The 25,577-nt window shown below is 69.9% G+C and overlaps 6 protein-coding genes across 9 annotated transcripts; 2 read left to right on the plus strand and 4 right to left on the minus strand.

Annotated features, from left to right (window-relative positions):
- Positions 1–1,268: 1,268 nt before the first annotated feature.
- Positions 1,269–6,322, minus strand: ARFIP2 (ADP ribosylation factor interacting protein 2). Its single transcript, XM_058018303.1, has 8 exons — positions 6,248–6,322; positions 5,330–5,437; positions 5,148–5,256; positions 3,623–3,738; positions 3,216–3,437; positions 2,770–2,927; positions 2,521–2,695; positions 1,269–2,213 (listed from the first exon to the last, which is right to left on the minus strand). The coding sequence occupies exons 2-8, from the start codon at positions 5,426–5,428 to the stop codon at positions 2,058–2,060; spliced, it is 1,035 nt and encodes a 344-aa protein (XP_057874286.1). The 5' UTR covers positions 5,429–5,437; positions 6,248–6,322; the 3' UTR covers positions 1,269–2,057.
- A 30-nt stretch (positions 6,323–6,352) lies between these two features.
- Positions 6,353–7,081, plus strand: TIMM10B (translocase of inner mitochondrial membrane 10B). The gene is made up of 3 exons (XM_058018304.1): positions 6,353–6,466; positions 6,710–6,805; positions 6,875–7,081. The coding sequence occupies exons 1-3, from the start codon at positions 6,428–6,430 to the stop codon at positions 7,079–7,081; spliced, it is 342 nt and encodes a 113-aa protein (XP_057874287.1). The 5' UTR covers positions 6,353–6,427.
- A 612-nt stretch (positions 7,082–7,693) lies between these two features.
- Positions 7,694–14,440, minus strand: LOC131096970 (F-box/WD repeat-containing protein 7-like). Its single transcript, XM_058045604.1, has 14 exons — positions 14,422–14,440; positions 14,167–14,369; positions 12,910–13,089; positions 12,287–12,586; positions 11,921–12,003; positions 11,462–11,600; positions 11,060–11,194; positions 10,859–10,982; positions 10,644–10,780; positions 9,933–10,046; positions 9,521–9,702; positions 9,192–9,417; positions 8,311–8,521; positions 7,694–8,128 (listed from the first exon to the last, which is right to left on the minus strand). The coding sequence occupies exons 1-14, from the start codon at positions 14,438–14,440 to the stop codon at positions 7,860–7,862; spliced, it is 2,322 nt and encodes a 773-aa protein (XP_057901587.1). The 3' UTR covers positions 7,694–7,859.
- A 16-nt stretch (positions 14,441–14,456) lies between these two features.
- Positions 14,457–16,582, minus strand: RRP8 (ribosomal RNA processing 8). The gene is made up of 5 exons (XM_058045605.1): positions 16,167–16,582; positions 15,794–15,923; positions 15,423–15,529; positions 15,224–15,320; positions 14,457–14,585 (listed from the first exon to the last, which is right to left on the minus strand). Exons 1-5 carry the CDS (start codon positions 16,580–16,582, stop codon positions 14,475–14,477), a joined length of 861 nt encoding a protein of 286 aa, XP_057901588.1. The 3' UTR covers positions 14,457–14,474.
- Positions 16,583–16,810: 228 nt separating this feature from the next.
- Positions 16,811–23,393, plus strand: ILK (integrin linked kinase). Of its 4 annotated transcripts, none has more exons than XM_058045689.1 (13): positions 16,811–16,827; positions 19,155–19,248; positions 20,238–20,403; positions 20,663–20,758; positions 20,837–20,933; positions 21,027–21,110; positions 21,215–21,300; positions 21,509–21,618; positions 21,863–21,990; positions 22,086–22,207; positions 22,289–22,388; positions 22,461–22,591; positions 22,821–23,393. In XM_058045689.1, exons 2-13 carry the CDS (start codon positions 19,160–19,162, stop codon positions 22,968–22,970), a joined length of 1,359 nt encoding a protein of 452 aa, XP_057901672.1. In that variant the 5' UTR covers positions 16,811–16,827; positions 19,155–19,159; the 3' UTR covers positions 22,971–23,393. The 4 variants fall into 4 exon arrangements, with proteins under 4 accessions (XP_057901672.1, XP_057901670.1, XP_057901671.1 ...); XM_058045687.1 differs by lacking the exon at positions 16,811–16,827 and adding an exon at positions 17,250–17,295; XM_058045688.1 differs by lacking the exon at positions 16,811–16,827 and adding an exon at positions 17,308–17,331.
- Positions 23,394–23,848: 455 nt separating this feature from the next.
- On the minus strand, positions 23,849–25,418 carry TAF10 (TATA-box binding protein associated factor 10). Its single transcript, XM_058018988.1, has 5 exons — positions 25,238–25,418; positions 24,828–24,979; positions 24,625–24,689; positions 24,402–24,516; positions 23,849–24,001 (listed from the first exon to the last, which is right to left on the minus strand). Exons 1-5 carry the CDS (start codon positions 25,416–25,418, stop codon positions 23,912–23,914), a joined length of 603 nt encoding a protein of 200 aa, XP_057874971.1. The 3' UTR covers positions 23,849–23,911.
- Between the last annotated feature and the right edge of the window lie 159 nt (positions 25,419–25,577).

Consider the following 25,577-nt stretch of genomic DNA (forward strand, 5'->3'; position numbering starts at 1 on the left):
CAGTGCTGGGACACCTGCAGCACAGTGGGGATCAGTGCTGGGACACCTGCAGCACTGTGGGGATCAGTGCTGGGACACCTGCAGCACAGTGGGGACCAGTGCTGGCACACCTGCAGCACCCGGGGATCAGTGCTGGGACACCTGCAGCACCCTGGGATCAGCACGGGCTCCCCTCCACCAAGGACCTCCACCTGCACCTCCAGCGGCTCCTGCTCCCCACAGAGACCCCCGCTCCTTCCCCAGCACCCCCAGGGCCCAGTGGGTGGGCCTGGGGGCACAGAGCCCTCATCCCTCGGGGACAGACACCCACCTGAGCCCAGTGTGGCCAGGGATGCCCACATCCATGTCTGGGGAGCGGCAGCACCCCGTGGCAGGGTTTCAGTGTTCCAGGGGGCTGGGAATCTTCTGAAGGCAGTGTCCCAGGGGCCAGTGAGTGTCCTGGGGGTGTCCAGGAGCCCCAGGGGAGCAGCAATTGGACAAATACAATGCCGAGAGTAGGAACAGATTGAAGGGTGATGGAGGAGGGCACCGATGGCACAGGCCCCAGTGCCTGGCCGGGGGGAGTCCATCCTGTGGGACTCCCGAGCTCTCAGTGACACCAGTGGGACAGTGGCAATGGTGCCAGGGACCCCAGGCCGATCCCACCCAGCCTGCCCCTGTGCTGCCCCCCATCCATTGACTCCCACCTGGTCTGGTTCATGCTGGTGCCATGGGGCTGGAGTGAGGGGTGGAGCAGGGTCCCCCCACACCCTTGCTCGCCCCCAGAGCCTCTCTCCCTCTCTCCCGGGCTCCAGCTCAGTCCCCCTCCGAGCCTGGGCCCCCACAAGCAGCAGCCAGCCCCCTTGCCCTAGGGCTCCATCAGGGTCCGCACCCTCGGGGGGCTCGTGTCCCATCTCCCACCGTCCCTGGCAGCCCCAGCCCCTCCCTGCCCCGCTGTGGCTTGGCACACACTGATCTGTACCATTTATTGGGGTTTTACACAAGTCAGGGCCTTGGGGGTCAGACCGTCACCAGGGCGGGGCAGGGGGAAGTCGGATCCCGACATTAAATTATGAGTTAAATTAATGAGCAAGAAAAACCAACAGTTTTGTCTCAGGAGAAAGTGCCCAAGTGCGGGGGTAGGCGGGGGGCCCCTCGTGGGGTGGGGGCGGGCCCTGGCCGGGACCCCAGCCCCCCGTGTGCAGCACAGGCACCCCAGTCCGGGACACGCGTGTGCCCGCACACGGACACGCACGGACACGCGTGTGCCCGCACACGGACACGCACGGACACGCGTGTGCCCGCACCCCGTGCCTCCACTGACCTTTGGTCCCTGCCTGGAGCCCCCCGTGCTCTCCCGGGGTGCCAGGGGACCCGTGCCTGGCCAGCAGCTCCCCCTGCCATGAGCAGCAGGGCACAGGGCCCCCTCACCGGCCCAGCCCAGGCACCGCAGCCCCGGGTGGGGAAGCAGGGGGCTCTTTGGGGGTGCAGCCCCCTGTGAATCAGGAGTGCATGAGCAGCCAGGCTGGAAACGCCTGGGAACGGCCTGGAGGGGGCCAGGGTGTCCCTGGCACTGGCGGGCAGAGCAGGAGCCCCCTGGGTGCCAGGGGCAGCCCCACAGCCCCTCCCCAGCACAGGGGGGCCTGGCTGTGCCAGTGCTGCCCCCACCCAGCTCCGCTGTGCACAGGGCAGGGGGCTGCCTGGGGGGAGCTGGCAGTGGGCCTGGGAGGGGCGCACCCTCACCCTGCCCCGGGGAGGCAGCACAGGGGGACAGTGGAAGGTCCTGGCTCACCCCGGGGTGAGCGGGGTGCCTGGGGGCAGCAGCCCAGCCAGCCCCCTTGGGAGTGTCAGGGGCAGGGGGGCTCCAGCTGTCTGCTGCGTGGGGTCTGTGCCGAGGAGCTGCTGCACCCTGCCCTGAGGAGGGGCTGTGGGATGAGGGGGGACCCAGCCCTCTGGCAGCTCCCCACACCCGGGGTCCCCCCCATCCAAGAGCAGGCCTGGGCTGTGGCCCCCACGAGCCCCCTGCCACAACTGAGGTCCATGTGTGCTCCTCCATCCCATCCGGGGGGCACGGGGGCTCACTGCTCCTCCAGCCAGGAGGGCTTCTCGGCGCCGGGGGTCTTGAGCTTGATGTTGAACTGCTTGAGGGTCTGCTCAAGCTGCTGCTGGTTCCCAGCAAAGTACGCAGAGATGGCGTTGTGGAACAGCAGCAGTTGCTTGTGCATCACCTTGATCTGGGGGGGAGGGATCATGACTGGGGGGCCTGAGCCCACCCCAGCAGCACAGAGAAGGGGTTGGAAAGTCCTCTGAGACCCCCAGAGTGCCACTGCTCCCCCCCTGCACTGCCCGTTCCACCCAGTTCGTGTCCTTGAGTGACAAATCCAGTGTGGCTGTCAAATCCCTGCAGGGACCCCATCCCTGCGCTTCCCTCCCATCCTCCTGTGTCCCAAACCCCCCCTCCTCATGCGCCCCATTCCTGCCCCATCCCACCTCTGTCTTGCATCTCCCACTCCTGCCCCCCCATCCCCACCCTGCACCCACCTTGTTCTCCTCCAAGAACTTGAGCTTGATGGCCACGTCCGCCCGCAGCTTCTCGTACTTGTCCTTGTGGCTCTGGAACTGGCTCTGGGCGGCGTCCAGGCGGCTGACGGCGCCGGCGTCGCGCGGGCCCATGCTCAGCTCCTCCAGGTCCGTGCGGTAGGCGTCATACTCCAGCCTGCACGGCACCCCAGCATCACTGAGCCGCCCCCAGGCCTGCCAGGAGCCCCCAGCCCCCGAGCCCCGGCCCACCTGGCCGTCTCGTACTGCTTCACTGTCATGAGCGTGTCCTCCATGGTCTTGTTGACCAGCGTGTTGATGCTGGACACAAAGAAGTTGACGGCGCCCAGCAGCGTCTCCCCGTTCTTGCACAGCAGCTTCTGCGTCTCTGCGTTGTACCCAAACTCCTCCTGGGGACACAGGGATGGGGGCACGGTGAGGGGCCACGGATCCCATCCACACTCCCCTCCATCGAGGGTGCTGGGGGAAAAGCCCCCTGAGACCACCAGGGCCAACCATGATGCAGTACCACCCTGCCCAGCACCAGCACAACGTCCACTCTTGTGCAGGTTGTGTTCCTGCCCTGGTGTCCAAGTGTGAGCCCCCAAGCCCTGACCCCCACAAGCCCAGGGTGAAGCCCCAGCCCAGGTACAGCCAGTCCCTGCCCTCACTGCAGTGTCCCCCCAGCCCTGGCACACCTGGAGCTCGGGGGATTTCTGGCTGAGGTCGGCAAAGGCGTCGCCCAGGGCGTGCTGGGTCTGCACGAGGCTGTAGAGGTGGGCCGTGAGCGCCCGTGCCAGGTGCAGCACGCTCTCGTACTTGCGCTTGGTCTCCCGCAACAGCTCGATCTGGGTCTCCAGCTCCAGGTCCACCGTGCGGGACCCCCGGCCAAAGCGCTCCGACAGCAGCTGCTTGGTGCACTGCAGCAGGGGGACAGGGCCCCAAGGCAAGTATGAGTCCCTAAACCCCTCTGAGAGCAGCTGCTGGTGAACTGCAGCAGGGGGAGATGGAGCCCCAAGGTATGTGTGAGACCCCCAAACCCCTCTGAGAGCAGCTGCTTGTGGGAGGGGGCAGGAAGGCCCGCCGGTGTCCCCTCACCCCTCACCTTGTAGGTGTTGATGCCCCACTTCTTGACAATGTCAAACTTCTCCACGGCAATGCCACGCACGACCTCCTCTCCACCGGCTGGGGGTCCGGGGGGCGGTGGGTGCAGCCCGGGGCCTGGCACAGCGACAGGGATGGGAACCTGGCACCAGCTCCAGGAGTGCAGCAGCCACGGGCACTGGGCAGCCCCAGCCTCCAGAGCCCTGTCCTGGAGCTGCTGTTTCCACAGCACCATGCCCAGCTCTGGGCACACGCCCAGCACTGGCTCACAGACATCGTGGTGAGAACCCTGCTCCTGCCAGCCCCCCTGAGGGTCCCACACGGGGGCACAGAGCCCAGCCCAGCCATTTCGGCTTGCACCAGGCCCTGCCCCATCCTCACCAGGCTGGACACAGGGGGAACAGTGCCCAGCAGCAGTGGCAGTGCCTCAGGTGGGCTCGGGGCAGAGGAGCCAGCTCTGAGCCCCGGCCCGTCAGTGCTGTTCCCTGTCCCAGCACAGGGATGGATCAGCACCGGGCTCTGGCCACGGCACAGCCGCCACGGGCTCTCAGCAGCGCCCCCGGGGAGGCCGGGGCGGGGCGGGGCGGGGCCGTACCTGCGGGAGCCGCGGCCGGGCGGGCCATCCTGCGGGCAGCGGGCGCGCTGGGGGGCACCGGCGCTCCTCGGGGGGGGTGAGGGTGGACAAGAGAGCCTGGAAACGGGGGGGCTGCGGGGCCGAGCGGGGGGCATAGGGCACGGGACGGGGGCAGCCGGGGCAGAGCGGAGGGGGGCACGGACAGGGACGAGAGCGCGGGCGGGCGGCAGCGGGAGAGCGACGGCAGCACGTGAGCCTCGGAACCCAGAGCCACGGCCACAGCCACGCAGACGGAACCCCCAGCCCAGGAACCCCCCTCCGGCCCGGGGCAGGAACCCCCGACCCCAAGGGCTGGGCAGGCCTGGCGCCACAGGGACAGCAGTGGCGGTGCTCCAGGGAAGCACACGCACGTGCACTTGCCCTCTCTGCCCACGCAGACCCTCCTCAAGCCCTGGGGGACCCTCAGGCAGAGGTCTGCGTGGAACAAGGACAGTGGTGCCAGGTCTCCCGGGGTGCAGAGCCCAGCTGGCCCCACTGGCACAGCAAGAAGGGTCACTGAGGTGTGGGCTCGGGGCCCCCTGCCTGCTCCCTCATCCCCAGCACATGGATGGACATGGCTGGGCATGGCTGCACAGGGACCAGGACAGACCTAGGATCCTCCAGCACAGCAGGGACTCAGAATCCCACGGGGATGTCCTGGCCAAGGGGATGGAAATTCCCAGCAGTGACCCCACCCTGTGATAGGGGGAGCACCCAGCCCGGGAAGAGCAGAGCTGGGGCAGCAGCCCCTGCTTTGCCTCAGTACAGAGCCCCCCACGCTGCCCCTGCACAGAACCCGAGCCCCCCAGGAGACACCCCGGCTAGGCCTTGTGTCACGAGTCAGGGGCACTGAGGGGAGCTGAGCCCCTCTGTCCCACGACGGCCCCGCTCCCTGCCAGGGCAGCCCCAGTACCTTTGATGGTGCCCGTGGGGATGATGCCCTCGGCTGTGCCCCCGTAGCCGCCGGACACGATGCTGGTCTCGTTCAGGTTGGGTCCCGACACCATCACCTGCTGCAGGTCCTGGGGGCACAGGAGCACGGGGGGTGAGACCTGGTACAGCCCCACACACCCCTGGGCTTCCCGAGCCCCAGACCTGCTCCAGGCCATCGTCCTCGGGCAGGCTGCTGGTGTCCCCGTTGCTGCTGATGGGGATCTCCATGGTGGCTGCCTTGCTCAGGATCCCGTCCGACATCCTCAGGGCCTGCAGGGACACGGACGAGGCGCTGGGGCCAGGACCCCCGCCGGGCCGGGGCGCCGGCAGCACCCGCGGGGCCGTGCAGGGCCAGCGGGAGGCCGCAGCGCAGGGAAGGGCCCGCACCGGCAGCCGAGCAGCCGCTGCCCCCGGGCAGGGCCTCCTGCAGCCGCTGCCCGGCCCGGCCGGCCCCCTCGGGACAGCCCTGCTCCCGGAACGGACCCGCAGGGCGGCACATCCCACAGGCACCGACCCCATCGCGCCCAGGCCTGCCGGGCTCCCGCCCCTCGGGCTCCCGCTCACAAACCCCGCCGGGATCCCCGCAGACCCTGCCCCGGACGGCGGCGCTGGCGGCGCCCAGCACGGCCCCGGCCAGGAGGGCGCCCGGAGCCACGTCCGCAGGAGCGCGGGGGGGCCGCAGCGCCCGGACCGGTCCGGGCACATTCCAGAGCAGGCGGGGCCCGGGGCGGGCTCCGAGAGCCCGTTACCCGCGCCCTGTCCCCTCCCCGGCGGGCACGGCGCCCGGCCCGGCTCCAGGGTCCGGCCCCGCGGGCACAGCCCGCCGCCGCCCAGGGCCATCCTCGCCGGTGAACGGCCCCGCAGGCCCGCAGCCTCCGGGGGCAGCCTCGGAACGGAGCCGCCCGCAGCCATGCACGGCAGGGCCCGGCACGGGACCGACCTCAGAGGGAACCCCCGGGGGCCGCTGCAGCCGGAACCGGCCCGAGCGGGCGGCGGCGGCCGGCCTCGCTGCCGGGGCTGTCCCGCCCGGCCCCCCCGGCCCCGCGGGCGCTGACCCCGCCCGGCCCGGCCCGGCCCCACCTGCGCCCCGGCCCCGCCGGGCCCCCCCGCGCCGCTCCCGCTCCGCTTCGGCCCGGACGCGCCGAAAGTGGCGTCAAGGGCCCGGAAGTGGCGTCATCGCTGAGCCGGGCGGAAGTGACGTGCCGGAGTTGGGCGTGTGGTGCCGCGGGCGCGGAGGGACCGGGCCTGGCCGGGCCCGGGATGGACCCGGCGGCCGAGCACCGGCAGCAGCTCCGCAGCGTGAGCCTCGGGCCGGGGGCGGGGGGCGGGGGGCGGCGTGGCCTGCCAGGCCTTCATGGGAGGTCCCGGGTGCGGTGGCGTGTCCGGCCGTGGGATCTCGAGGTGTCGGGCGCGCCGGAGAACCGGCGGGGTCCTGGAAGGGACCCGGGCGTCTCGGGCTGGCCGGGGGGCACTGCGGGACTCGCGGTGGGTGTCGGGGGTCCCGGCCCGGTCCGCCCGGTGTGACCCGCGCCTGCTCCCCAGCTGCGGGACTTCCTGCTGGTCTACAACCGCATGACCGAGCTCTGCTTCCGCCACTGCGTCTGCAACCTCAACTACCGGCTGCTCACGGGCCGCGAGGTGAGCGGGGCACGGCGCCCGGGGCCGCAGGCCGGGTGTCCGCCGCCCCTGACGCCCTGTCCCCCGCAGGAGTCGTGCCTGGACAGCTGCGCCGCCAGGCTGGTCCGCGCCAACCACCGCCTGATGGGCGCCTACGTGGGGCTGGTGCCCGCGCTGCTGCAGCGCCGCGCCGCCGAGCACGCGGCTGCCGCGGGCCCGGCCGCACCGCCGGCCGTCAATGAGCCGGCACCGGGCCCCGCGGAGCCCGCGGAAGGCGCTCCCGCTGCCGGCACGTAGCAGCAGCTGGCCGCAGCTCCCCGCGGCCGTCGGACGCCACTGGCGGCAGCCCGGCCCGCACCGGCCGGAGCGGCTGCATCCCTGCTGCACGGAGCCCCAGGCCGGAGCAGCACCTGCGCTGGGCCCCGGGAGCCCCGAGCAGTGGCTGGGCTGTGCCGGGCACCAGGGAGGGGGGCACAGGAACAGGGGAAGGCCCCCCTAGCCCTCCCGGTTGTGGATTTCTGGGCAGTGGACTGTGAGTACCAATAAAACACCTTCACAGTAATGGCTTAGTGTGACACCTGGGGAGGGCACCAGAACCTGACCTCTGTTCCCTGTTCGGGGGAGCCCATGGCACAACTGGGAATCCCAGGAATTGCACCTAAACGTGAGACAAACGTCTCCCTGCAGGAGCCCCAGGACACTGTGGGCCCTGAACATCCTCACTGCAGAGCGGGCACTCAGGGCAGTGCGGGGTAGGTGTCAGGAGCTGCCAGGCCCGTGCCCACCAGCTCAGGGCACGTGTGTGCCTGGCCCCTGGGGGAGCCTGGCCTCTCCCCGCCGCAGCCCCTGGCAGCGGGTGGCAGCTGCAGGCCCAGGACAGGGCTTGGGGCAGGTAAGCAGTAGCCCCAGTACAGAAATAAAGTGATATATTCGTGTACAAAACATGCTCCTGCGGCCCGGCCGGCACTCCCGCGCATATAAATAAGGGCCGGGCCGGGCTCCCTCTGTCCTGCCCGCGGGGGCCAGCGCCTGCGCCGGGGCCACCCCTCCCGCGGGACCCCCGGGCTGGCCGGGGTCACTTGAGGTCCACGTCAAAGTCCAGCACCAGCAGCTTGGTCTCCTCGGTGCCGTTGCGGCTGCCTACGGCGCACACCAGCTTGGTGTTGGAGGCGCGGATGCGCCACACCACGCCCCCGGAGCCGCCGCTCTCCAGCGCCACCAGGTTCCGCACGAACTCCCCCGTCTTCAGGTCCCACAGCTTCACCGTGCCGTCGTCCGAGCTGGTCACCACGAACTTGGAGCTGAACTGCAGGCAGGTGACGGCACTCTGGTGCTTGCTGGGACCTAGGGGGAGGCACCCGTGAGCGTCACAGCCGCTGCTGGGTGACAGGGCACCTCAGAGCCAGCCAGCCCTGGCTCCCCAGGGACACACAGCTGGCAGCTTAGAGCCAGGCCAGCCCCAAGGGAGAGAGAGAGCTGCCCCAGCCCAGCCGCGCGGCCCCCGAGGGTGAGGAGTGCCCTCTCACCCTGCAGCGTCTGCAGGCACTGCCCCGTCTTGATGTCCCAGATCTTGACGGTGGAGTCGGCGTTGCCGGACACGAGGATGTTGTCGCGCAGCTCCATGCCGCTGGTGAGGGACTGGTGCCCCATGAGCGTGTGCAGGCAGTTCCCACTCTCCACATCCCACACGCGGATTGAAGTGTCCAGGGACCCGCTCACGATGTGTGTCCCATCAAACTGCCAGAGGGAAGGGGTCCAGCTCAGGACCAAGGACAGGAGTGTCCCTGCTTTGGGGTGCAGCCCACAGCTCTGGATCCCCTGGTTTGGGATAGAGCACCCCCCCAGTATCAGCAGAGACCCTAGTTCAGCAGATGAGACAGGCTCACACACCTCTCGGCTTTTTGGACTGTGGAAATGCTCCAGGGAAGGGGCACGGAGGAGTGTTTGTGTCCACAGCCTGTGTGTGTGGGGAGTGGGGTCAGGGGGGCAGAGACTGTCCCCACAGCACACAAACAGGGCACACATATCCCTGCAAATCTCATGGGGCCTTGCATGACACAGGTACAGCCTGTTGGTCCCTACAGCACACGTGGGACCTCTGGCACAGCTTGTGCCCATGACTGGAAGGCAGGGGAGCGATAGGGCAAGGCAGCAGGAAGGCAGGTTGTACCTGAGGGAGCAGGGAGGGCAGGATGTACCTCTACAGCTGGAGGGATGTACCTGAGGGAGCAGGGAGGGCAGGGCAGCTGGAGGGGATGCACACAGGGCTGTACCTGCAGGGTTGTACCTGAGGGAGCAGGGCAGGTTGTACCTGCGAGGTTGTACCTGCAGGGTTGTACCTGAGGGAGCAGGGAGGGCAGGGCAGCTGGAGGGGGAGCAGCAGGAGGGGATGCACACGGGGCCGTACCTGCAGCGAGTAGACACGGTTGGTGTGCCCCTGCAGCGTGTGGGTGCAGCTCTCGCTCTCGGGGTCCCACACCTTGACCGTGTAGTCGTAGGCACCGCTGACCACCTTGTTGCCGTCGTACTGGACGCAGCGCACGGCCGCCACGTGGCCCATCAGCACGTGCAGGCACTGCCCCGTCTCGATGTCCCAGAGCCGCAGCGTGGCGTCCCGGGAGCCGCTCACCACCCTGCAGGCGAGGGCACGCGTGGGCCCAGCTGCCGGGGCAGCGTGGGTGAGCGCCCCAGCCCCGGGGCCGTGCCCTGGCAGAGCACCCACGGCCCCTGCCGTACCTGTTGCCGTGCAGGTGCATGCAGCGCACGGTGGAGGTGTGCCCGTACAGGGTGTGCACGCACTCGCCGCTGTCCGCGTTCCACACCTTCAGCGTGCGGTCCGTGGAGCCGCTGATGACAATGCTGTCCCTCATCTGGGAGGACCAAACCCCCCCAGTGTGGCCCACCAGCGTCTGCACGCACTGTGGGGAACAGGACACGAGGGACAGGTGAGCCTCTCACAGCTCCCCGCCCCTGAAACAGCACAGAGGAGCAGCACAACCCCGTGTCCTTGTCACAAAGGGCCCAAAGTGACCCCAGGAGCCAGGGTGTAACCCCACCTGTGCCCAGCACAGGCAGAGGGTCCCTGCCCCAAAGCCCCGTGGCACTGTGACAATGCCACACTCACTGCCCTGGTGACAGTGACACTCACCTCCCCTGTGACAGCTGACCACACTTTGAGCGTGTTGTCATCAGAGCCGCTCACTATGCGATTCCCACAGAACTGCAGGCAGGTGATCACATGGTCATCGTGGCCCTTCAGCACCTGTGCGAGTACACGAGTGTGTGGGGGGCAGCGTGGCCCCTCCAGCCAGCAGGACCCCCCAGCACAGTGAGCAGTGCAAGGCAGCAGAGCTGGGGCGTGTGGTGTGTCTGGCAGCTGCTCAGGGGCAGGGGTTACAGGAGAACAAGGAGTGGGGGCTCAAGAACCCAGCAGCAAGAGAAGGGGTGGCAGGGACTCTGCCCAGAGGCGGGAGGGACCTACCAGCGTCCTGGGAGCCTGCACAGAACACAGTTAAACCCTGTGACACCGCACCTTCCCTGGGTGCTGGGGCTGGCTGCAGCCCTGCATGGGCCTTGGAGAGGGGCAAAGGAAGGGACCCACTTCTCCAGGCCCAGGGGACCTCATTTCTGCTGCCCTCACTGCTCTGAGCAAGCCAGATCTGATCCCCATGGCAGATCCTGTACCAGCTTCCCCATACCAGTGACCTATGCTCTGTCCCCAAAGGGAACCCACCAGCCCCTCAATTCTCCATGGCTCACCTTGGGGACCACAGCTCCCCACAGCCTGTCCCCAGGGACACCCGGACCCAGCTGGGACACGCAGCTCCCCGGAGCTGTCCCCAGGGACAGCCAGACCCACCTTGGGGGGCCGCAGCTCCCCGCTGCGCCAGTTCATGTCGATGCGGTGCTGGCGCAGGAAGGCGAATTTCCAGGGGCTGTACATGAAGCCGGGGCTGAGCAGGCGCCGCTTCCGCAGGTGCAGGGGCTCCTCGATCCCTGCAGGGACGACACGGCGCTGCCTCACCTGGGTCAGGCCCGGGGCGGCCCCCAGCCCCCAGGCGGGAGGACCCTCACCCTCCTCACGGCACTTCTCCCTCCAGAGCAGGTTGTCCTCGGCCAGCACCCTCCAGTAGCGGCACGTCTGGGCGGCACGGAGCAGGTCCCGCGGCTCCAGGAAAGACAGGACGTACAGGGCCAGCTGTGGGGGGATGAGGGTCACAGAGGGGGCACCAGGGGGGATGTCAGGCCAGGCCCTGGTCCCCAGGCTTCACTCACCTCCTTGGGCAGCAGGGAGATGAAGTCCCGCTGGAACTGGGGCTCGATGACCTGCATCATGTACTTGATCTGCGCCGGCTCGCAGCGGTCGATGAGCTCATCCAGGGCCAGCAGCTTCTCAGGGCCGCTCCAGCGCTGCAGGGGGACCCCCAGTGACCCCGGCTCTGTGTCCCCAGCTAGCCCAGCCACAGCCCTGGCAGCCAGGCCTCCTGTCCCAGGCCAGAGCCTGAGGCAGCTGGCACTTTGGTGGGTCACAGGTGCTGTGTGACAGGCGACACCACACCTGGCCACGGCTGAAACCTCCTCTGTGCTTCCTCACACAAACAAAACCACCCAAAATCCACTGTAGGCCCAAGCCCTGCCCATCGTACCCAGGCTGCTGGAGCAAGCAGGTGACCGTACCTGGAAGGTGCGGAGCCAGTCCTGTAGCTCAGGTGGGGGGGCCACCGGGGGGATGTGCCGGCGCCGGGCGTGCCCCACCTTGGCATTGCGCAGGTCCCCAAAGGTGGTGGTGGGGCTGGGTGTGCAGGGACCCAGCGTCCTGGGAGAAACACAGGCACAGCTGAGGCCAGAGCACTGCTCTGGGCCACAGTGCTCCAGAGGCTCTTGAACTGGCTCCTGCCAGTGGCAGCTCCACCCCACTGACCCCTTCTCCTTGCTCCCACCCTGCTGACCCCTTGCCCAGACATTCAGCCCAGCCTGTTCAGCAGACAGGCAACTGGTCAGGGCTGCATCTCCCTGGGCCAACCCCTGCTCAACCCAAGTGGCTCCACCATCCTCCTGGGGAGGGCAGCAGGAGCCATGTGCTGCCCCAGCACACAGGACCCCTTCAGCTGCACTCAGAGCCCCCCTACCCCTCACCTGCCATAGTCAGAGCCCTTGCACAGCTTCTTCCCGGGGGACAGGGCCCGGCCATCCGGCCCATTCTCTGACTTCCGCTTCATCTGTGGGACACAGCAGGTTGGAGTGGCTGGAGAAACCCAGGCAGACCCCCACAGACCCCCTGCCCACAGCTGATCCTTGCAGACCCCTACAGGCCACCCACCAGAACCGACCCCTGCAGGCCCCTTGCTCAGAGCTATGGGGCAGACCCCCACCTGCTCCTGCTTTCTCCCTCCAGGGTCCCTACAGCAACTAAGGACCCCCGTGCAGGGCAGGGTCTGCACGGGGCCAGGGGCAGCATCTCCCTCACCAGCCCCAGCAGCCAGGCCCCAGGGAGCCCCGCACCTTGGGGCGCAGGTGCCGCAGCAGCCCCCCGTCCCCCGTGCGCTGCAGGTAGTCGATCCAGCGCTCTCCCAGCGTGTAGTACAGGTAGACGTTGCTGCTGTCTTCCCCCTCCTCGCTGCAGCAGCTCCCTTCCTCCTCCTCCTCCTCTTCTTCCTCCTCCTCCTCCCGGGTGGACCTGGGGGGCTCCTGTGGTCCCCGCCCCCCAGACCCATCAGGGTCTGCTCCAGACCTGGGGGTACCCTTCCAGGGGTGCTCCAGCTCCCAAGGCCCTGGCGCCTCCTCCTCCTCCTCAGCCACCACCTGAGCAGGGAAAAGGCAGGGAGCAGGGCTGAGCTGCAGCAGCCTTGGAGGGACCCCCAGTCTCCTGCTGGAGACCAGAAGCAGGACAAGGGCTGGGAGTGCTGCAGGATGGCTGCCAGAGGGAGCCACAGCCCTGCAGCACAGGGGCTCCACCCAACAGCACTGTGGGGGCTGCAGGGCACCCACACCCACGAGCTCCTCCACAATCCTCCAGGTGCAGCTCTCTCTGTCGGCTCGCCACGAGCTTCTTCCCCTGAGCCCCCCCGGAGCCAGACCTCCTCCCTCATCCCCACAGCCGGCAGCAGGAACCCCTCTGCACCCACCTGTGCCGCAGCTGCCCTGCGCTCCTCGCTGTCCCCCAGGGGAGCGGCGCTGGCCCGCGGGGGCCCCTCGGGGCCGGGGCAGCGCCGGCACGTCATGCGCTGGCTGTTGAGCTCTAGGATGCGTGTGGTGATGCCCTTGACGTGCAGCAGGTCATCCAAGCAAGTGAAGCCCTTCAGCTCCTGCGCGGAGGGAAGTCAGCCCTACCCAGAACAGAATCCCTCCTGCTCCCAGAGCCCCCTGCCCCAGCGGCCCCGCGGGGAAGAGTCACAGTGCTGTGGAAGGCGGGCAGCAGCCCAAAGCTGCCGGCCGGGGCAGGAGCACTGCGCGCCCAGATGAGCAGCATGGGCAGCGAGGCTGCAGCTCCAGGCCAGGGGAACAGCTGCACACGTGAAGATGCACACACGTGAGGCACCCACGGTGCCGCGGGACCCCGGGCACTGCCCGGCCTCGACCGGCGATCAGCAGCCTCCGTCACCCGGCACGGCTCTCGGAGCGCCCGCCAGGGGCGGAACCGGCGGGCCGGGCCGTCCTGGGGCAGGGCTCGACAGACAAGCAGCGCCGCCCGGGAAGGGCCCGCCGGGCCCCGCTGACCAGGCACGGCTCTTGCGACGGTGCTGCTGCTGCTCCGCACAAAGGGCTGCAGTAACAGCACCGCCCGGACAGGCCCTGCCGGGACCACCCTCCCGTTGTGTCACGGTTCCTGCCCTCCCGCCTCCCGGCGTTCCCGAGCGTACGTGCCCACAGCACTCGGACATCCACCCCTCCACCTCCCCTCCGAGCCCCAGACACGCCAAGCGGTGCCAGCTCTGCCTCGCCCGGCCGCGGCGCTGCCCATCCCAGTGGCACCAGGGCACGGCTGCCCCGCCGCCGCCGCGCCCGCCGGGCTGGGCCCGCGGTGCCGCTCCCTCTGCCCCGGCCGGGGCACCGCTGCCCGCAGGGTCGCGCCCCGCCATCGCGGCTGACGGCGCTCGGAAGCCGTCGGGGCGCGGGGCCGGTCCCGTTCCCCCGGTTCCCCGCTCGGCTCGGGGCGCTGTCGGGACCCGGCAGCACCGGGGGCGGCTGCGCTCGCCCGGCCCCCCGGGCGATCCCGGCCCCCCACCCGGCCCGGCTACCAGCACGGAAACAGCGCTGTCGCCCCCGCACTCCTCCTGCGGCCCCCGCCCCGGGACCGACACCGCCACGGCCACCCCCGCCTCGGCGTCCCGGCCCGGGTAGCTCAGCGCGGGGCGCCGTCCCCGCCGCTCCCCCCCGCGCACCTCTCTCTTGCGGACGATACCGCGGGCACGGCGGCGGCCGATGCCGCTGAGGGCACCCTCCAGCTCGGCCACGCCGGCGCGGTTGATGTCGAGCTTGGCCCCGGCGGGGCCCGGCCCCGACATCCCGGTACCGGGCGCTGCCGCCGCGCAGGCCCGACCGCACCGCGCAGGCGTGGCCCCGCCCCCCACACGCGCAGGCGTAGCTGTGAGGAAGCAGCGGCTTTATTGGTGATTGCGCGCGGGGGCGGGGCCAGCCGCCGTGGCCCCGCCCCATCCCGGCGCGGCCCCGCCCCCCGGTGGCGCTCCCGTCACCGGCGCTTGTACAGACACGGCCGCAGGCGCAGCCCGGGAGCGGGGCCGGGCCGCGCCGGGCCCGTCTTGGTGAACTCCAACACGTAGAAATAGGAACTGGAGAGGTCCTGGGGGCGCGGGGACACCCGGCTGTTACCGGCAGCCCGGAGCCCCCATCATCACCACAGCCCCGGAACCCCCAGCCCTCCGGCACCACTCAACGCCGCCTCAGAGAACCCCGGGTCCCCCCTGCCTCCTTCCAGACCCCCACGGTGCCCAGAGCCTGGCTCCAAAGCCCTTGTCCGGCCTGAGTGCCCCAGCCCCTGGCATACTCCTCTTGACGCCCAACACACCCATCACCAACCCCACGCCACAATTCCTCCAGGCCCCGGGACCCCAAGCCCCTCCTGGGCTACACGCCCACCTCTAGGCCCTGCACTGCAGTCCCAGTGTGCTCCAGGCCCCCCTCATCCCCTCCCCAGCCCTGGGACCCCATCCAATCTGCATCCCAATCTGCCACAGTGTGTCCCCACAGTTCCCAGGACCTCAAAGCCTTCCCCCAGGACTCCACCCCTGTGCGCACACATCCCCCCGTTCTCCCACCTGCGGTCCCCCATGCACCAATCCCTCCCACCTCCATCTTCCTTTCACAACCCCTGGTATGCTCCACACCAGGCCGGCCTCAGTACCCCCCCCCCCCTCCAGGGACCCCTTCCCCGGGCCCCCTGGCTCCTGGTGCTCCCAGTGCCCAGCCCATGGCACACACCTTGGAGACGGTCTTGAAGCCCAGCTGTGTCATGGCCCTCAGGAAGGCACGGGTGTCCTCGAAGCGGCTGGCCACCTCGGCCACCAGCAGGGTCCCCCTGCGGTCACCGGAGCTCTGAGCAGGTGTCTAGGCATCGCCAGGACGCTGCTCAGCAGCCCTGCCCCAATCCCCCACTGCCCCAGCAGCTCTCTCTGCCTACCCGGGCTTGAGCACACGGTTGGCCTCTGCCAGGATCTCCTGCAGGTTGGTGCCCATCAGCGCCAGGCAGAACACGGCCACGTCCACCGCCTCAGCCGCCAGCGGCACCTGCCCACGCCGGGACAGCCCCGGAGGAGGAGGAGGATGACTGGGCCTGGAAGCCGCCCTGCACACCCCCGGGAGCAGGAGGAGGAGGATGGCGGCGTTGGTGGGGCAGGGACGCGGCCCGGACTGCCCAGGCTCGCGGATTCAGCCGTGCCCCAGGCACAGGCCCAGCTTTTGAGCAGGCACACCGGCGCTTCCCCTGCCCCACGGGACCCTCGGGGTCGCGGTCCCCGTGCCCGCCCTCCCCGCCGCGGGGCTGCCCCGTACCTTGGCCATGTCACAGACGGTGACCCGCGGGCTCAGCGGCACCAGGTCGAAGCAGTGCACCTGGTTCTTGACGCTGGCGGCCAGCGTGCAGTCCCCGCAGCCGAAATCCGCCACCACCAGCGATGCGGGGCTGGGACGGGGACGGCGGGCTCAGAGCGGCCGGGACGGCGCCTTGGCCCCGCTGCTCCCGGTCCCCACCGCTCCTGGTTCCCACCGCTCCCGGTCCCCACCGCTCCTGGTTCCCACCGCTCCTGGTCCCCCGATCGCTCCCGGTCCCCCGATCGCTCCCGGGCTCCACCGCCCCCCGGCTCTCCGTTCAGCCCCCGGCCCCGCTCCCGGTCCCCGGTCCACGTTGCCGCCAGGCCCCGCTCACCGGCGGCGCAGGTAGCGCACGATGCGCTGCACCGGGCGCTCGGGCCAGCGCCGCACCTGCCGCTCGAAGCCGCGGTGGTAGAGGTGGAAAGCGGCGGGGTCGTCGCGGAAGAGCCGCGCCGCGTCCCGGCTGCTGCCGGTGTAGAGCTGCTGGTTCAGGTAGCGGAACCGGGCGCCGAGCAGCCGCTCCTCCATCCGCGCACGGAGCGCGGCCGCGCGGCCCGAGCGCGGCTCCGGCGGAGCCTCGGCGGGACCCGGCGGCTCCGGGGGGCCCGGCCCGGAGCCCCGCTCCCCGTCCGGTGCCGCCGACGGCTCCTGCTGCCGCAGCCGCTTCTGCCGGTTCCGCCGCTGCCGGCGGCTCAGTCCCGCCGGCTCCCCGCGCTCCTCCGCCGGCTCAGCCGCGCCGTCTGCGGGCATCGAGAGGGGCCCCGGGCGCGGAGGCGGCTCCCCGCTGCCGCCGGGCCCCGGGGCCGTCCCGGTACCTGTGTCCGGCCGCTGCCCAGCCTGCCGGGGCTCGTCGGGACCGGCCGGGAGCTCCCCCGCCGCGGCCCGCGACCCGCCGGCCTTCTTCCGCTTCCGGGGCCGCTTCCGCGCCGCCTCGCCGTCCCGAGCGGCCCCGGGCAGCCGCCTCTTCCCGGGGGTCCTGCGCACAGCGGGGCCCGGTAACGTCCCCGCGCCCGGGACCAGCCCGGCCCGCCGCCCCAGCTCCGCCCCCTTACCGGCCGGCCCGGGCCCTCCGGGGCAGCGGCTCCGCTGCATCGTCCCAGCCCTGCTCCGCGAACATGGAGCGGGGAGCCTCGCTCGGTACCGGCACGCACGTGCTCCCGCGGCGGGCACAGCCCCTCCTCGCGGCCCGGAGGACCGGGCGGGGCCGGGGGCTGCACGGGCGGTGCCACGGGCGGCCCGCCCCGCCCCGGCCGGGAGCCGCGCCCCCGGCCACTCGGCACGCCCCGCGCCCAGACCGCAGCCCGCCCGCCCGCGCTGCCCGCCCCGCCCCGCCCGTGCCGTGTGGCGGAGCAGCCGCCGGGGCGGGTTCCGGCCGGCAGAGGGCGCGCTCTCGGGCGGAGCCCCCGCCCGCCCCCGCGCCCGCCGCAGCCGCCGCCCTGCGGAGCCGCCGGGACACGCAGCCGGTAACGGCGGGACGGCGCCCGCGCCCGGCGGGACAGGTTCGGGAGGCCGCGAGGGCGGCTGCGGGCCACCCCAGCGGGGGCAGGGCCGGACGGAGCCCGGACGGAGCCGGAGCCAGGGCCGGGCCGGGGCGGGAGCTGCTGGGGAGCGGTGGGGGGCGCAGGGAAGGGATCCGGGTACCGGGGAGGGGTGAGTGGCGCAGGGAAGCGTTGGGGTGCACGGGAGAGTTGAGGGTACAGGGAAGGGATCGGGGTACAGGACTGGGGGCACAGGGGAGGGTTGGGGGTACACCGGAGGGTTGGGGGTACACGGGAGAGTTGGGGGTGCAGGGAAGGATTGGGGTACAGGGGAGAGTTGGGGGTACAGGGGAGAGGTGCGGGTACAGGGGAGAGGTGGGGGTACACGGGAGAGTTGGGGGCTGAAGGGGAGGCATTGGGGTACAGGGGAGAGTAGGGGGTGCAGGGGAGAGGTGGGGGTACACAGGAGGGTTGGGGTACACGGGAGGGTTGGGGTACACAAGAGGGTTGGGGGTACAGGGGAGGGTTGGGGTACACGGGAGGGTTGGGGGTACACAGGAGGGTTGGGGTACACGGGAGGGTTGGGGTACACAGGAGGGACCGATGTGGCCGCAGGGCAGAGCGGGGCCCCAGCAGCTGGTTCGGGGTGACCCCGGGCACTGTGTGTCCCCATGCCGTGCCCTGCCCCGGGCGCTGGGCAGGCCGAGGCAGGCATTGGCCATCCGGGCAGGGCTGCGGGACTGGGCAGGGGCCGGTGGGTGACAGTGGGCACAGTCCCGGCCGAGCTGGGGACAGGGTGGGGCCAGCACGGGGTATCATCGCTGCGGGGTGAGGTCCCACAGGGCCGGGACTAGTGTGGCATGTCCTGGGGACCCCTTTTCATGGGGTGCCCCCAAATGGGCGGGGATAAATCTCATCCGGGAGTGTGGGTGTTCTGGTGCCGGGACAGGGACAGGGCCAGTGCTGCTGTGGCTGTGCTGGGGCCATGCTGGGGTGTACGAGACCCTGGCAAAAATCCGGGTTCTGCGTCCCCCTCTCGGAGCTGCCTGGGGCAAGGGGTGCAGGCAGGGTCCTGGGGGACAGCTGGCGGTGCTGGCAGCTGGTGGGGGCCCTGTGTGTCTGGGTGGGCAGCAGGTCCAGGGCATCCTCCAGCAGCAGGTTTGAGCCCCAGTGGGTGCGTGTCGGGATGCCATATTCAATCTGACCGTCCCCACGCTGTGAGACACTGAGCGTCCCTGCTCAGCATCACAGATCACTGGACAGCGGGTGCCACGCGCGCAGCCGGGGGCTCGGGGACACGGGCAGCAGGAGGGAGCTCAGTGCCTGGCTCTGAGCTGGGGTGTCCAAGGATGTTCCATGTCCATGGGCTCCTCCATGCATGAGGCTTTGGGGTCTCTCTTTCTGAGCATGGCCTGTGCCAGGCCCAGCCAAGTGGGTCAGGAGGGTCACGGGGCTGCAGGATCCCATGCCAGGGACGCTGAGTTACCCCAGTCCCGTTCCCCCACAGATCTGCGGGGTCCCATCTTGAGGGTGCTGAGCTCCCCAGCCTCACTGCCCCCGAGCTGTGGGCACCGGGGCTGGCTGTGCCTGCTGATAAGCCCGGGGGTGCCAGCCTGGCTTCCTGTGGGTGGCCACGGCCCCGCTGGAGGCACCCGGGATGTTCCCCTTGGGCTGCGGGTCTGGCTCCAGCCCTGACCTCAGCCTGCTGCGGCTTCCTGGAGAGCTGCAGGGACAGGGACAGGGACAGGGACGGGCAGGAGGCTCCTGTACCTGCTGTTCCAGGGCCCTTCCTGCCGAGGGCCATCGGGGTCTGTCCCCTTGTCCTCACCCACGTCCCCCCGCAGCTGCCATGGACGACATCTTCACGCAGTGCCGGGAGGGCAACGCGGTGGCCGTGCGGCTGTGGCTGGACAACACCGAGAACGACCTCAACCAGGGGTGAGTGGGGCTGGGGGCTCTGCTGGGCGCTGGTTTCCCCATGGAAAGGCAGGGGCAGATGGCAGGACGCAGCTCCTCCCCGCTGCAGGAAGTTACCGCATCGCTGAGGCACGAGGCCAAACATCCTCTGGCCACTTCCTCAGGGCCCGGCCGGGATCAGCTGCGCTGGGGCTGCCTCCCCCGTCCCTGTGGCGGCGGCTGTGTCCCCTGACCTTGTCCTCATGTCCCCGTGCCCTCTCTGGGGAGCACTGTGGCACACGTGTGGGCACACAGCTGGGCTGGGAGTTGTGGGGGCCGCTCTGCGTGCCCGGGGCTCTGCTCCCCACGGCGCGTTTGAGGGGTCTCACAGCACTGTGGGGTCCAGTGTGTGCTCACAGCCATTCAGGAGCACGTTTGGGCCAGGCTTGGGGCTCGGAGCATCTGCCTGCAGTGTGTGAGCTGGCGCAGGGTGACCCTGCACCCTGACCGCAGCCAGGCCACGGCCCTGGCATTCCAGACACACTCCAGACAAATGGCCTCCCTTGGTCAGGCCTCGCTGCCCCTCCTGGGGGTCCCAGGCACGTGGAGCTCTCCCAGACCCACAGAAGTGCCCAAGGAACTGTTCTGTGCTGGGCAGCCCCTGCCTGCAGGGCCATGGTGGGGACAAATGGGGTCTGCTGTGCCAGGGGGCTGGGACTGGGGGGAGCTGGGCTGGAGGGGAGCCGGGGCTGCAGCAGCCCCTCTGCCAGTTCCTGATCTCCATTTAAGGCCTGGCTGCCACCTCCTCCCTTACTTGGTCATGGAGTGGGGGGATGGGGACAGGATCCAGCTGTGATTCAGCCTTGGAGGAGACAGGATTTGGCCTGGGCTGGTGGGGCCCTGGTGGGGGTGGGAGCGGGATGGATGCTCGGCCCGGTCCCTTGGCCCTGCCGCTGGTGTTGTGAGAATGATGCCAGGGATGCCCGGGGCTACAGGGGGCCTCAGCTGAGCAGAGCCCCCGCGCCCTGCAGGGACGACCATGGGTTCAGCCCCCTGCACTGGGCGTGCCGCGAGGGCCGCTCCAACGTGGTGGACATGCTCATCATGCGCGGGGCCCGCATCAACGTCATGAACCGCGGCGACGACACGCCGCTGCACCTGGCCGCCAGCCACGGCCACCGCGACATCGTGCAGAAGGTACCGGCCCCCGCGCCAGCACCTGCCCCGACCCAGCCCCGAGCAGCCCCCCACGCCAGCCTCGTGGGCCTCGCTGCCCTGGTCACTGCCAGGAGCACCCCTGAGCTCCCCGCTCCTCGCAAATCCTGCAAATCCCTCCGAGCCCCGCGTCAGCTCAGCCCCCTCCCTGCAGTGCCCAGTGTGCTGCCCCTGCATCCCCCAGGGCAAGGCACAGGGACGGGGCTGTCCTGGGCTCACAGGGGCTGTCCCGTGTCCCCAGCTGATGCAGTTCAAGGCAGACATCAATGCAGTGAACGAGCACGGGAACACGCCGCTGCACTATGCCTGCTTCTGGGGACACGAGCAGGTGGCTGAGGTGAGTGGGAGCCCGGGCAGGAGGAAGGGGCACTGAGGGGCCATCACAAACCACAGTCCTTGCTGCCTGCTCCCACAGGACCTGGTGGGCAGCGGGGCCCTGGTCAGCATTGCTAACAAATATGGTGAGACGCCCACAGACAAGGCCAAGACACCACTGCGTGAGATCCTGAAAGGTACGAGGGTCTCAGGACCCCACAGCTGACACAGCCTCCAGCCAGCCACAGCAGGCTCGGGGTGCCACCCTCCTCCTCCTGCTCCCTCTGCAGAGCGTGCTGAGAAGCTGGGCCAGAGCCTCACCAAGATCCCCTACAAGGACACGTTCTGGAAGGGCACAACCCGCACCCGGCCCAGTAAGGACTGGGGGTCCCTTTGGGGGTGCCAGGGGTCCCCTGTGCCCTGCTGGCACTGCCTCCTGGATCCAGCAGCCAGAGGCATCATCCCCCTTCCACTGCAGGGAATGGGACCCTGAACAAACTCGCTGGGATTGACTTCAAACAGCTGAGCCTGAGCCACAAACTGAACGAGAACCAGTCGGGAGAGGTGGGTCCCTCTCAGCCCCGGCGTGTCCTGGCCCTGCTGGGCACAGCCGTTCTGCAGTGCCACGGCCAGCTGCAGGGAGGGAGCTCGTCCCCAGCTCAAGGGGCTCCTTTCTCATTGTGCACCCTTGGTCCCGTGGGCTCCACATGGGGGCCTGGGCATGCTGGGGCCTCTGCAGCCCTTTCAGTGCCCGTGTCTGCTCCTCCCCCAGCTGTGGAAGGGGCGCTGGCAGGGCAATGACATCGTAATCAAGATGCTGAGGATCCGGGACTGGACGACGCGGAAGAGCCGGGACTTCAACGAGGAGTACCCAAAACTGCGGTGAGCGCTGCTCGTGCCTGGAGCCAGCCCGGAATGTGCTGGGATCCCCACCAGCCCCTGGCCAGGGCACCTTCTCGGGGCCAGCAGCAGCTGCCAGAGTATGGGGCAGGCATACCCAGCTCTGTGGGGCCAGGAACGCTCCAGGGTGGTGGCCAAGGGCTGGGAGGCTCTGGGGGAAGGCAGAGGGCAATGAGGGGATGCAGGGAGCCCCTTCCTGTTCTTAGGGCTGCCACTTCTCTTGCAGGATCTTTTCCCACCCCAACGTGCTGCCGGTGCTGGGTGCCTGCCAGGCCCCTCCAGCTCCCCACCCCATTGTCATCAGCCACTGGATGCCCTACGGCTCCCTGTACAACGTCCTGCACGAGGGAACCAGTAAGTGCTGGGGGATGGCGTGTTTGGGGGCAGCCTCTCCAGCCACAGCCCTGGCTGGACTTGGGGTGGGTTGACCCCGTCCCCTCTGTTCCCAGATTTTGTGGTGGACCAGATGCAGGCGGTGAAGTTCGCCTTCGACATCGCGCGGGGCATGGCCTTCCTGCACACGCTGGAGCCCCTCATCCCGCGGCACCACCTCAACAGCCGCAGCGTCATGGTGAGCGAGCGCAGCCCCTCGCCCAGCCGGGGGCTCTGGGGGCATGGGGGGCTCCTGCTGACCCCCTGCTGCTGTCCCCAGATCGACGAGGACATGACGGCACGCATCAGCATGGCCGACGTCAAGTTCTCCTTCCAGTGCCCGGGGCGGATGTACGCCCCGGCCTGGGTGGCTCCCGAAGGTGAGTGCCCCGTTCCCAGCCCCCCCGCGCCCCCCGAGCCCCCAGCCCCACTCAGCCCCCAGCCATCCCCAGCCCTGCAGAAGAAGCCAGAGGAGATCAACCGGCGCTCGGCTGACATGTGGAGCTTTGCTGTGCTGCTGTGGGAGCTGGTGACACGTGAGGTGCCCTTCGCTGACCTGTCCAACATGGAGATCGGCATGAAGGTGAGGGCGTGCGGGGACAGCAGCAGAGGAACTCATTTGGGTCAGTTAGGGGAGCAGTTCTGGCCACTGAGGGTGGTGAGGCCCTGGCACAGAGAACTCGGGCTGCTCCATCCCTGTGAGTGTTTAGGCCAGGTTGGAGGGGGTGTGAAGCACCTGGGCAGGTAGAAGGTGTCCCTGCCTGTGGGGACAGGGTCCCAGCCCCGACTCTGGCTCCTCCTCTGGCCTGCAGGTAGCACTGGAGGGGCTGCGTCCCACCATCCCCCCCGGCATCTCCCCCCACATCTGCAAACTGATGAAGATCTGCATGAACGAGGACCCGGCCAAGCGCCCCAAGTTCGACATGATCGTGCCCATCCTGGAGAAGATGCAGGAGAAGTAGGGAGGAGGCGCCTGCTCCCTCCAGTGCTGCCTTGCGCCCCCCGCCACCCCAAGTGCCTTTAGCCCCAGAGTCAGGGGGAGCAGAGGACACCCCTCACCCTGAGCCAGCCACGGACACACGGTACAGATGGCACTGCCTGCGCTGGAGCTCTGCAGGCCCCGGCCCCCCACCCGGGGCAGCCCCCCCAGCCCGGGGCACGCGCGTGGCCTGGCCCTGCTGCGGGGGGACGGGGCTGTGGGGCCCCCTGTCCCCCTCGCTGGGCAAAGCCTGACCCAGGACTCAGCCCCCCAAGGCTGGGGGGCAAGGGCAGCCCAGGAGAGGCCACCTGTGGTGCCCAGCACTGCCCCCGCTTCGCGCTTCACTGGCCACTTCCCTCTGGCCCCAGAATGGCCTCTGGCAAGCCAATAAACCTTTGGTATGGAACCAGCTGCTGGGGTACAGGGCAGGGAATGGGGAGAGCTGGGGGCGAAGGGCTGGAGTGACTGGGGGGCTGGGACTCACAGGGGGTGTCCAGGACTGAGGGTGGGGTTGGATTGATGTGGCGCTGCCTTGCACCAATCACCACCCACAGCAACGTGTGGTGCCCAGCACAGGAAGGGTGGATGGGCACAGGGCCCCTCGGGAGCTGCCTGCTGCAGGAGGGGTGGGCTCAGGTCCTGTCCCTGGCTCCATTTGCAGTGCAGCCCCCAGGGCATTCCCTTGGGAGGCAAGGGGCAGTTCAGGGAAGGAGGAGGAGTGCTGGCCAGCTCCTGTCCCCTCAGCCCACTCTGCTCCAGCACTGCCAGGAGCTCGGAGCCCCCTGAGACGGGCTGAGGGGGGTGAGCACGTAGAGGAGCAGGGCCAGCACTGGTGGGCGCAGGCACAGGAGCAAGGCTGCCTTCCCTCCAAACCCTGCGAGGTGTTTAATGGCACCGACACGACCCCTGCACCCTCCCCGAGCTCTACGTGAAGTAGTGTGGCTTCTTCACGTTGATGCCGTACTCGGCCAGCGCCGGCGTCAGGTCCTCCATGGTCAGCGTGTACTTCTTGTCCTGGGGACACGGGGCAGGGGTCACAGCAGGGACAGCCGGGGCTGTGGCACCCCCAGGGCACGTGGACAGGCATGTCCCCCTCCCAGAGGAGCTGCTGGGCAGCACTGAGGCGTTCCCAGCTCCCCGTGTCCTGTTATCCTGTGCCCTCAGGCGTCCCCAGACACCCAGCACCCAATCCCATTGGCCTTGCAGAGCCCCTGCACCCCAGACATGGCACTGGGAGGGTCCCGGGACCCCTCGCTCCAGCTCCTCCCCAAACCCAGAGCTGCAGCCACTGCTGGGGTGGGGGGCACCAACGTGTGCCCACAAGCTCCGTGTGCCCCCCTCGTGTCCCCACCCTGGGGGGCTGCAGGCTCAGCCCCGTGCCAGGAGGGCTCCCTGCCTGCCTCGGTGCCCTCACCTTGCTCTTGCTGCGGGAGCTGCCCGAGGCCGTGCCCTTCATCTTGCAGTGCTGCAGCGCGTCGTTGGCGATGTCCGAGATGAACTTCTGTGCGGCCAGCGAGATCAGGCGGATTCTGCGGGACAGGGCCGGTGTCGGCGGGGCGGCCGGGACCCGCGGGCCCCTCTGCCGGAGGGTGAACCCCCGCGGGGCTCCGGGACCCCCCCGCCCGGCGGCCACTCACATGCGGGGGTCCGAGGCCTCAAACCCCGCCCGGTTCAGGTAATACCCCGTGACGGCGTCCGGGATCTGCGGAGGGAAGAGTTGGAACAGCTCCAGGGCGCCGCGGGAGCGCTTCCACATCCTGTATCCCGCGGCACGGGAGCCGCCCCGTGTCCCGGCACCAGCCCCGTGTCCCGTCCCCCAGGAGCCGCCCTGTGTCGGTACCGTGGGCGTGTAGTCCTCCAGTTGCATGAGGAAGTCCACGAGCGGCGTGGTGGACACCACGGGCTTCACGTCGCCGTTGGCCGCGGGCGGCACGTACACGCCGTTGGACATGGCCCCGTCCGGGGGGGCGGCCACGGCCGCGGACACCGGCACTGCGGGACAGCACGGTCAGCGCCGGGAGCCCCGCTGGCACCGGCACTGCGGGACAGCACGGTCAGCAGCGGGAGTACCGCCGGCACCGGCACTGCGGGACAGCACGGTCAGCGCCGGGAGCACCACCGGCACAGCACGCTCAGCGCCACCCGGACACCCGCGCCACCGGACGCCGCTCCCCGGCCAGAGCGGCTCGGGGCGGCCCGCGGGGCTCCCGCGCCCGGGGCCCATCCCCCGCCGGCCCCACCGCGACTCACCGGGCCCCCTCGCGCCGGCCGCACAGCCCTCGGAGGCCCGCGCCGCGCCGCCCCCCGCAGCCGGCGCCGCCCCGGGCCCGGCGCTGCCCACGGCGGCCGGGCTGGGCTTGCTGCCCTCGGCGGGGCCTGGCGGGGCCGCCGGGGCGGCGGGCGCGGGGTCGGGATCGGCGCTGCCGCTCATGGTCCCGGCACCAGCCTCCGCTCCGCGCCTGCGCGCGCCCACCCGCTCGATTGGCCCCGCGGCTCCTCCGCCCCGCCCTTCCCACCAGCCCATTGGCTCTGCCGGGTCCCGCCCCGCCCCCATTGGTCCCGCCCTCCGACGCTCACGCCCCCACACGCC

The sequence above is a fragment of the Melospiza georgiana genome, chromosome 2 (genome assembly GCF_028018845.1).
Source record: "Melospiza georgiana isolate bMelGeo1 chromosome 2, bMelGeo1.pri, whole genome shotgun sequence".
NCBI classification, from domain to species: Eukaryota; Metazoa; Chordata; class Aves; order Passeriformes; family Passerellidae; genus Melospiza; species Melospiza georgiana.

Excerpts from the sequence above, each read along its gene's own strand:
- ARFIP2 (XM_058018303.1), bottom strand. The coding sequence starts at position 5,428 with ATGTCGGACGGGATCCTGAGCAAGGCAGCCACCATGGAGATCCCCATC. Across the intron at positions 5,257-5,329 it reads AGGACGATGGCCTGGAGCAG|GACCTGCAGCAGGTGATGGT; the intron begins GTCTGGGGCTCG and ends CTGTGCCCCCAG. Across the intron at positions 2,214-2,520 it reads AGTTCTTGGAGGAGAACAAG|ATCAAGGTGATGCACAAGCA; the intron begins GTGGGTGCAGGG and ends CCTCCCCCCCAG.
- TIMM10B (XM_058018304.1), top strand. The coding sequence starts at position 6,428 with ATGGACCCGGCGGCCGAGCACCGGCAGCAGCTCCGCAGC. Across the intron at positions 6,467-6,709 it reads ACCGGCAGCAGCTCCGCAGC|CTGCGGGACTTCCTGCTGGT; the intron begins GTGAGCCTCGGG and ends CCTGCTCCCCAG. Across the intron at positions 6,806-6,874 it reads GGCTGCTCACGGGCCGCGAG|GAGTCGTGCCTGGACAGCTG; the intron begins GTGAGCGGGGCA and ends TGTCCCCCGCAG.
- LOC131096970 (XM_058045604.1), bottom strand. Across the intron at positions 13,090-14,166 it reads GTATCGTCCGCAAGAGAGAG|GAGCTGAAGGGCTTCACTTG; the intron begins GTGCGCGGGGGG and ends CCCTCCGCGCAG. Across the intron at positions 12,587-12,909 it reads GCAGGGCAGCTGCGGCACAG|GTGGTGGCTGAGGAGGAGGA; the intron begins GTGGGTGCAGAG and ends TTCCCTGCTCAG.
- RRP8 (XM_058045605.1), bottom strand. The coding sequence starts at position 16,582 with ATGCCCGCAGACGGCGCGGCTGAGCCGGCGGAGGAGCGCGGGGAGCCG. Across the intron at positions 15,924-16,166 it reads GTGCGCTACCTGCGCCGCCG|CCCCGCATCGCTGGTGGTGG; the intron begins GTGAGCGGGGCC and ends TCCCCGTCCCAG. Across the intron at positions 15,321-15,422 it reads AACCGTGTGCTCAAGCCCGG|GGGGACCCTGCTGGTGGCCG; the intron begins GTAGGCAGAGAG and ends CGGTGACCGCAG.
- ILK (XM_058045689.1), top strand. The coding sequence starts at position 19,160 with ATGGACGACATCTTCACGCAGTGCCGGGAGGGCAACGCGGTGGCCGTG. Across the intron at positions 21,301-21,508 it reads ACGAGAACCAGTCGGGAGAG|CTGTGGAAGGGGCGCTGGCA; the intron begins GTGGGTCCCTCT and ends CTCCTCCCCCAG. Across the intron at positions 21,619-21,862 it reads GAGGAGTACCCAAAACTGCG|GATCTTTTCCCACCCCAACG; the intron begins GTGAGCGCTGCT and ends CTTCTCTTGCAG.
- TAF10 (XM_058018988.1), bottom strand. The coding sequence starts at position 25,418 with ATGAGCGGCAGCGCCGATCCCGACCCCGCGCCCGCCGCCCCGGCGGCC. Across the intron at positions 24,980-25,237 it reads GGCCGGCGCGAGGGGGCCCG|TGCCGGTGTCCGCGGCCGTG; the intron begins GTGAGTCGCGGT and ends GCTGTCCCGCAG. Across the intron at positions 24,690-24,827 it reads TGGAGGACTACACGCCCACG|ATCCCGGACGCCGTCACGGG; the intron begins GTACCGACACAG and ends TTCCCTCCGCAG.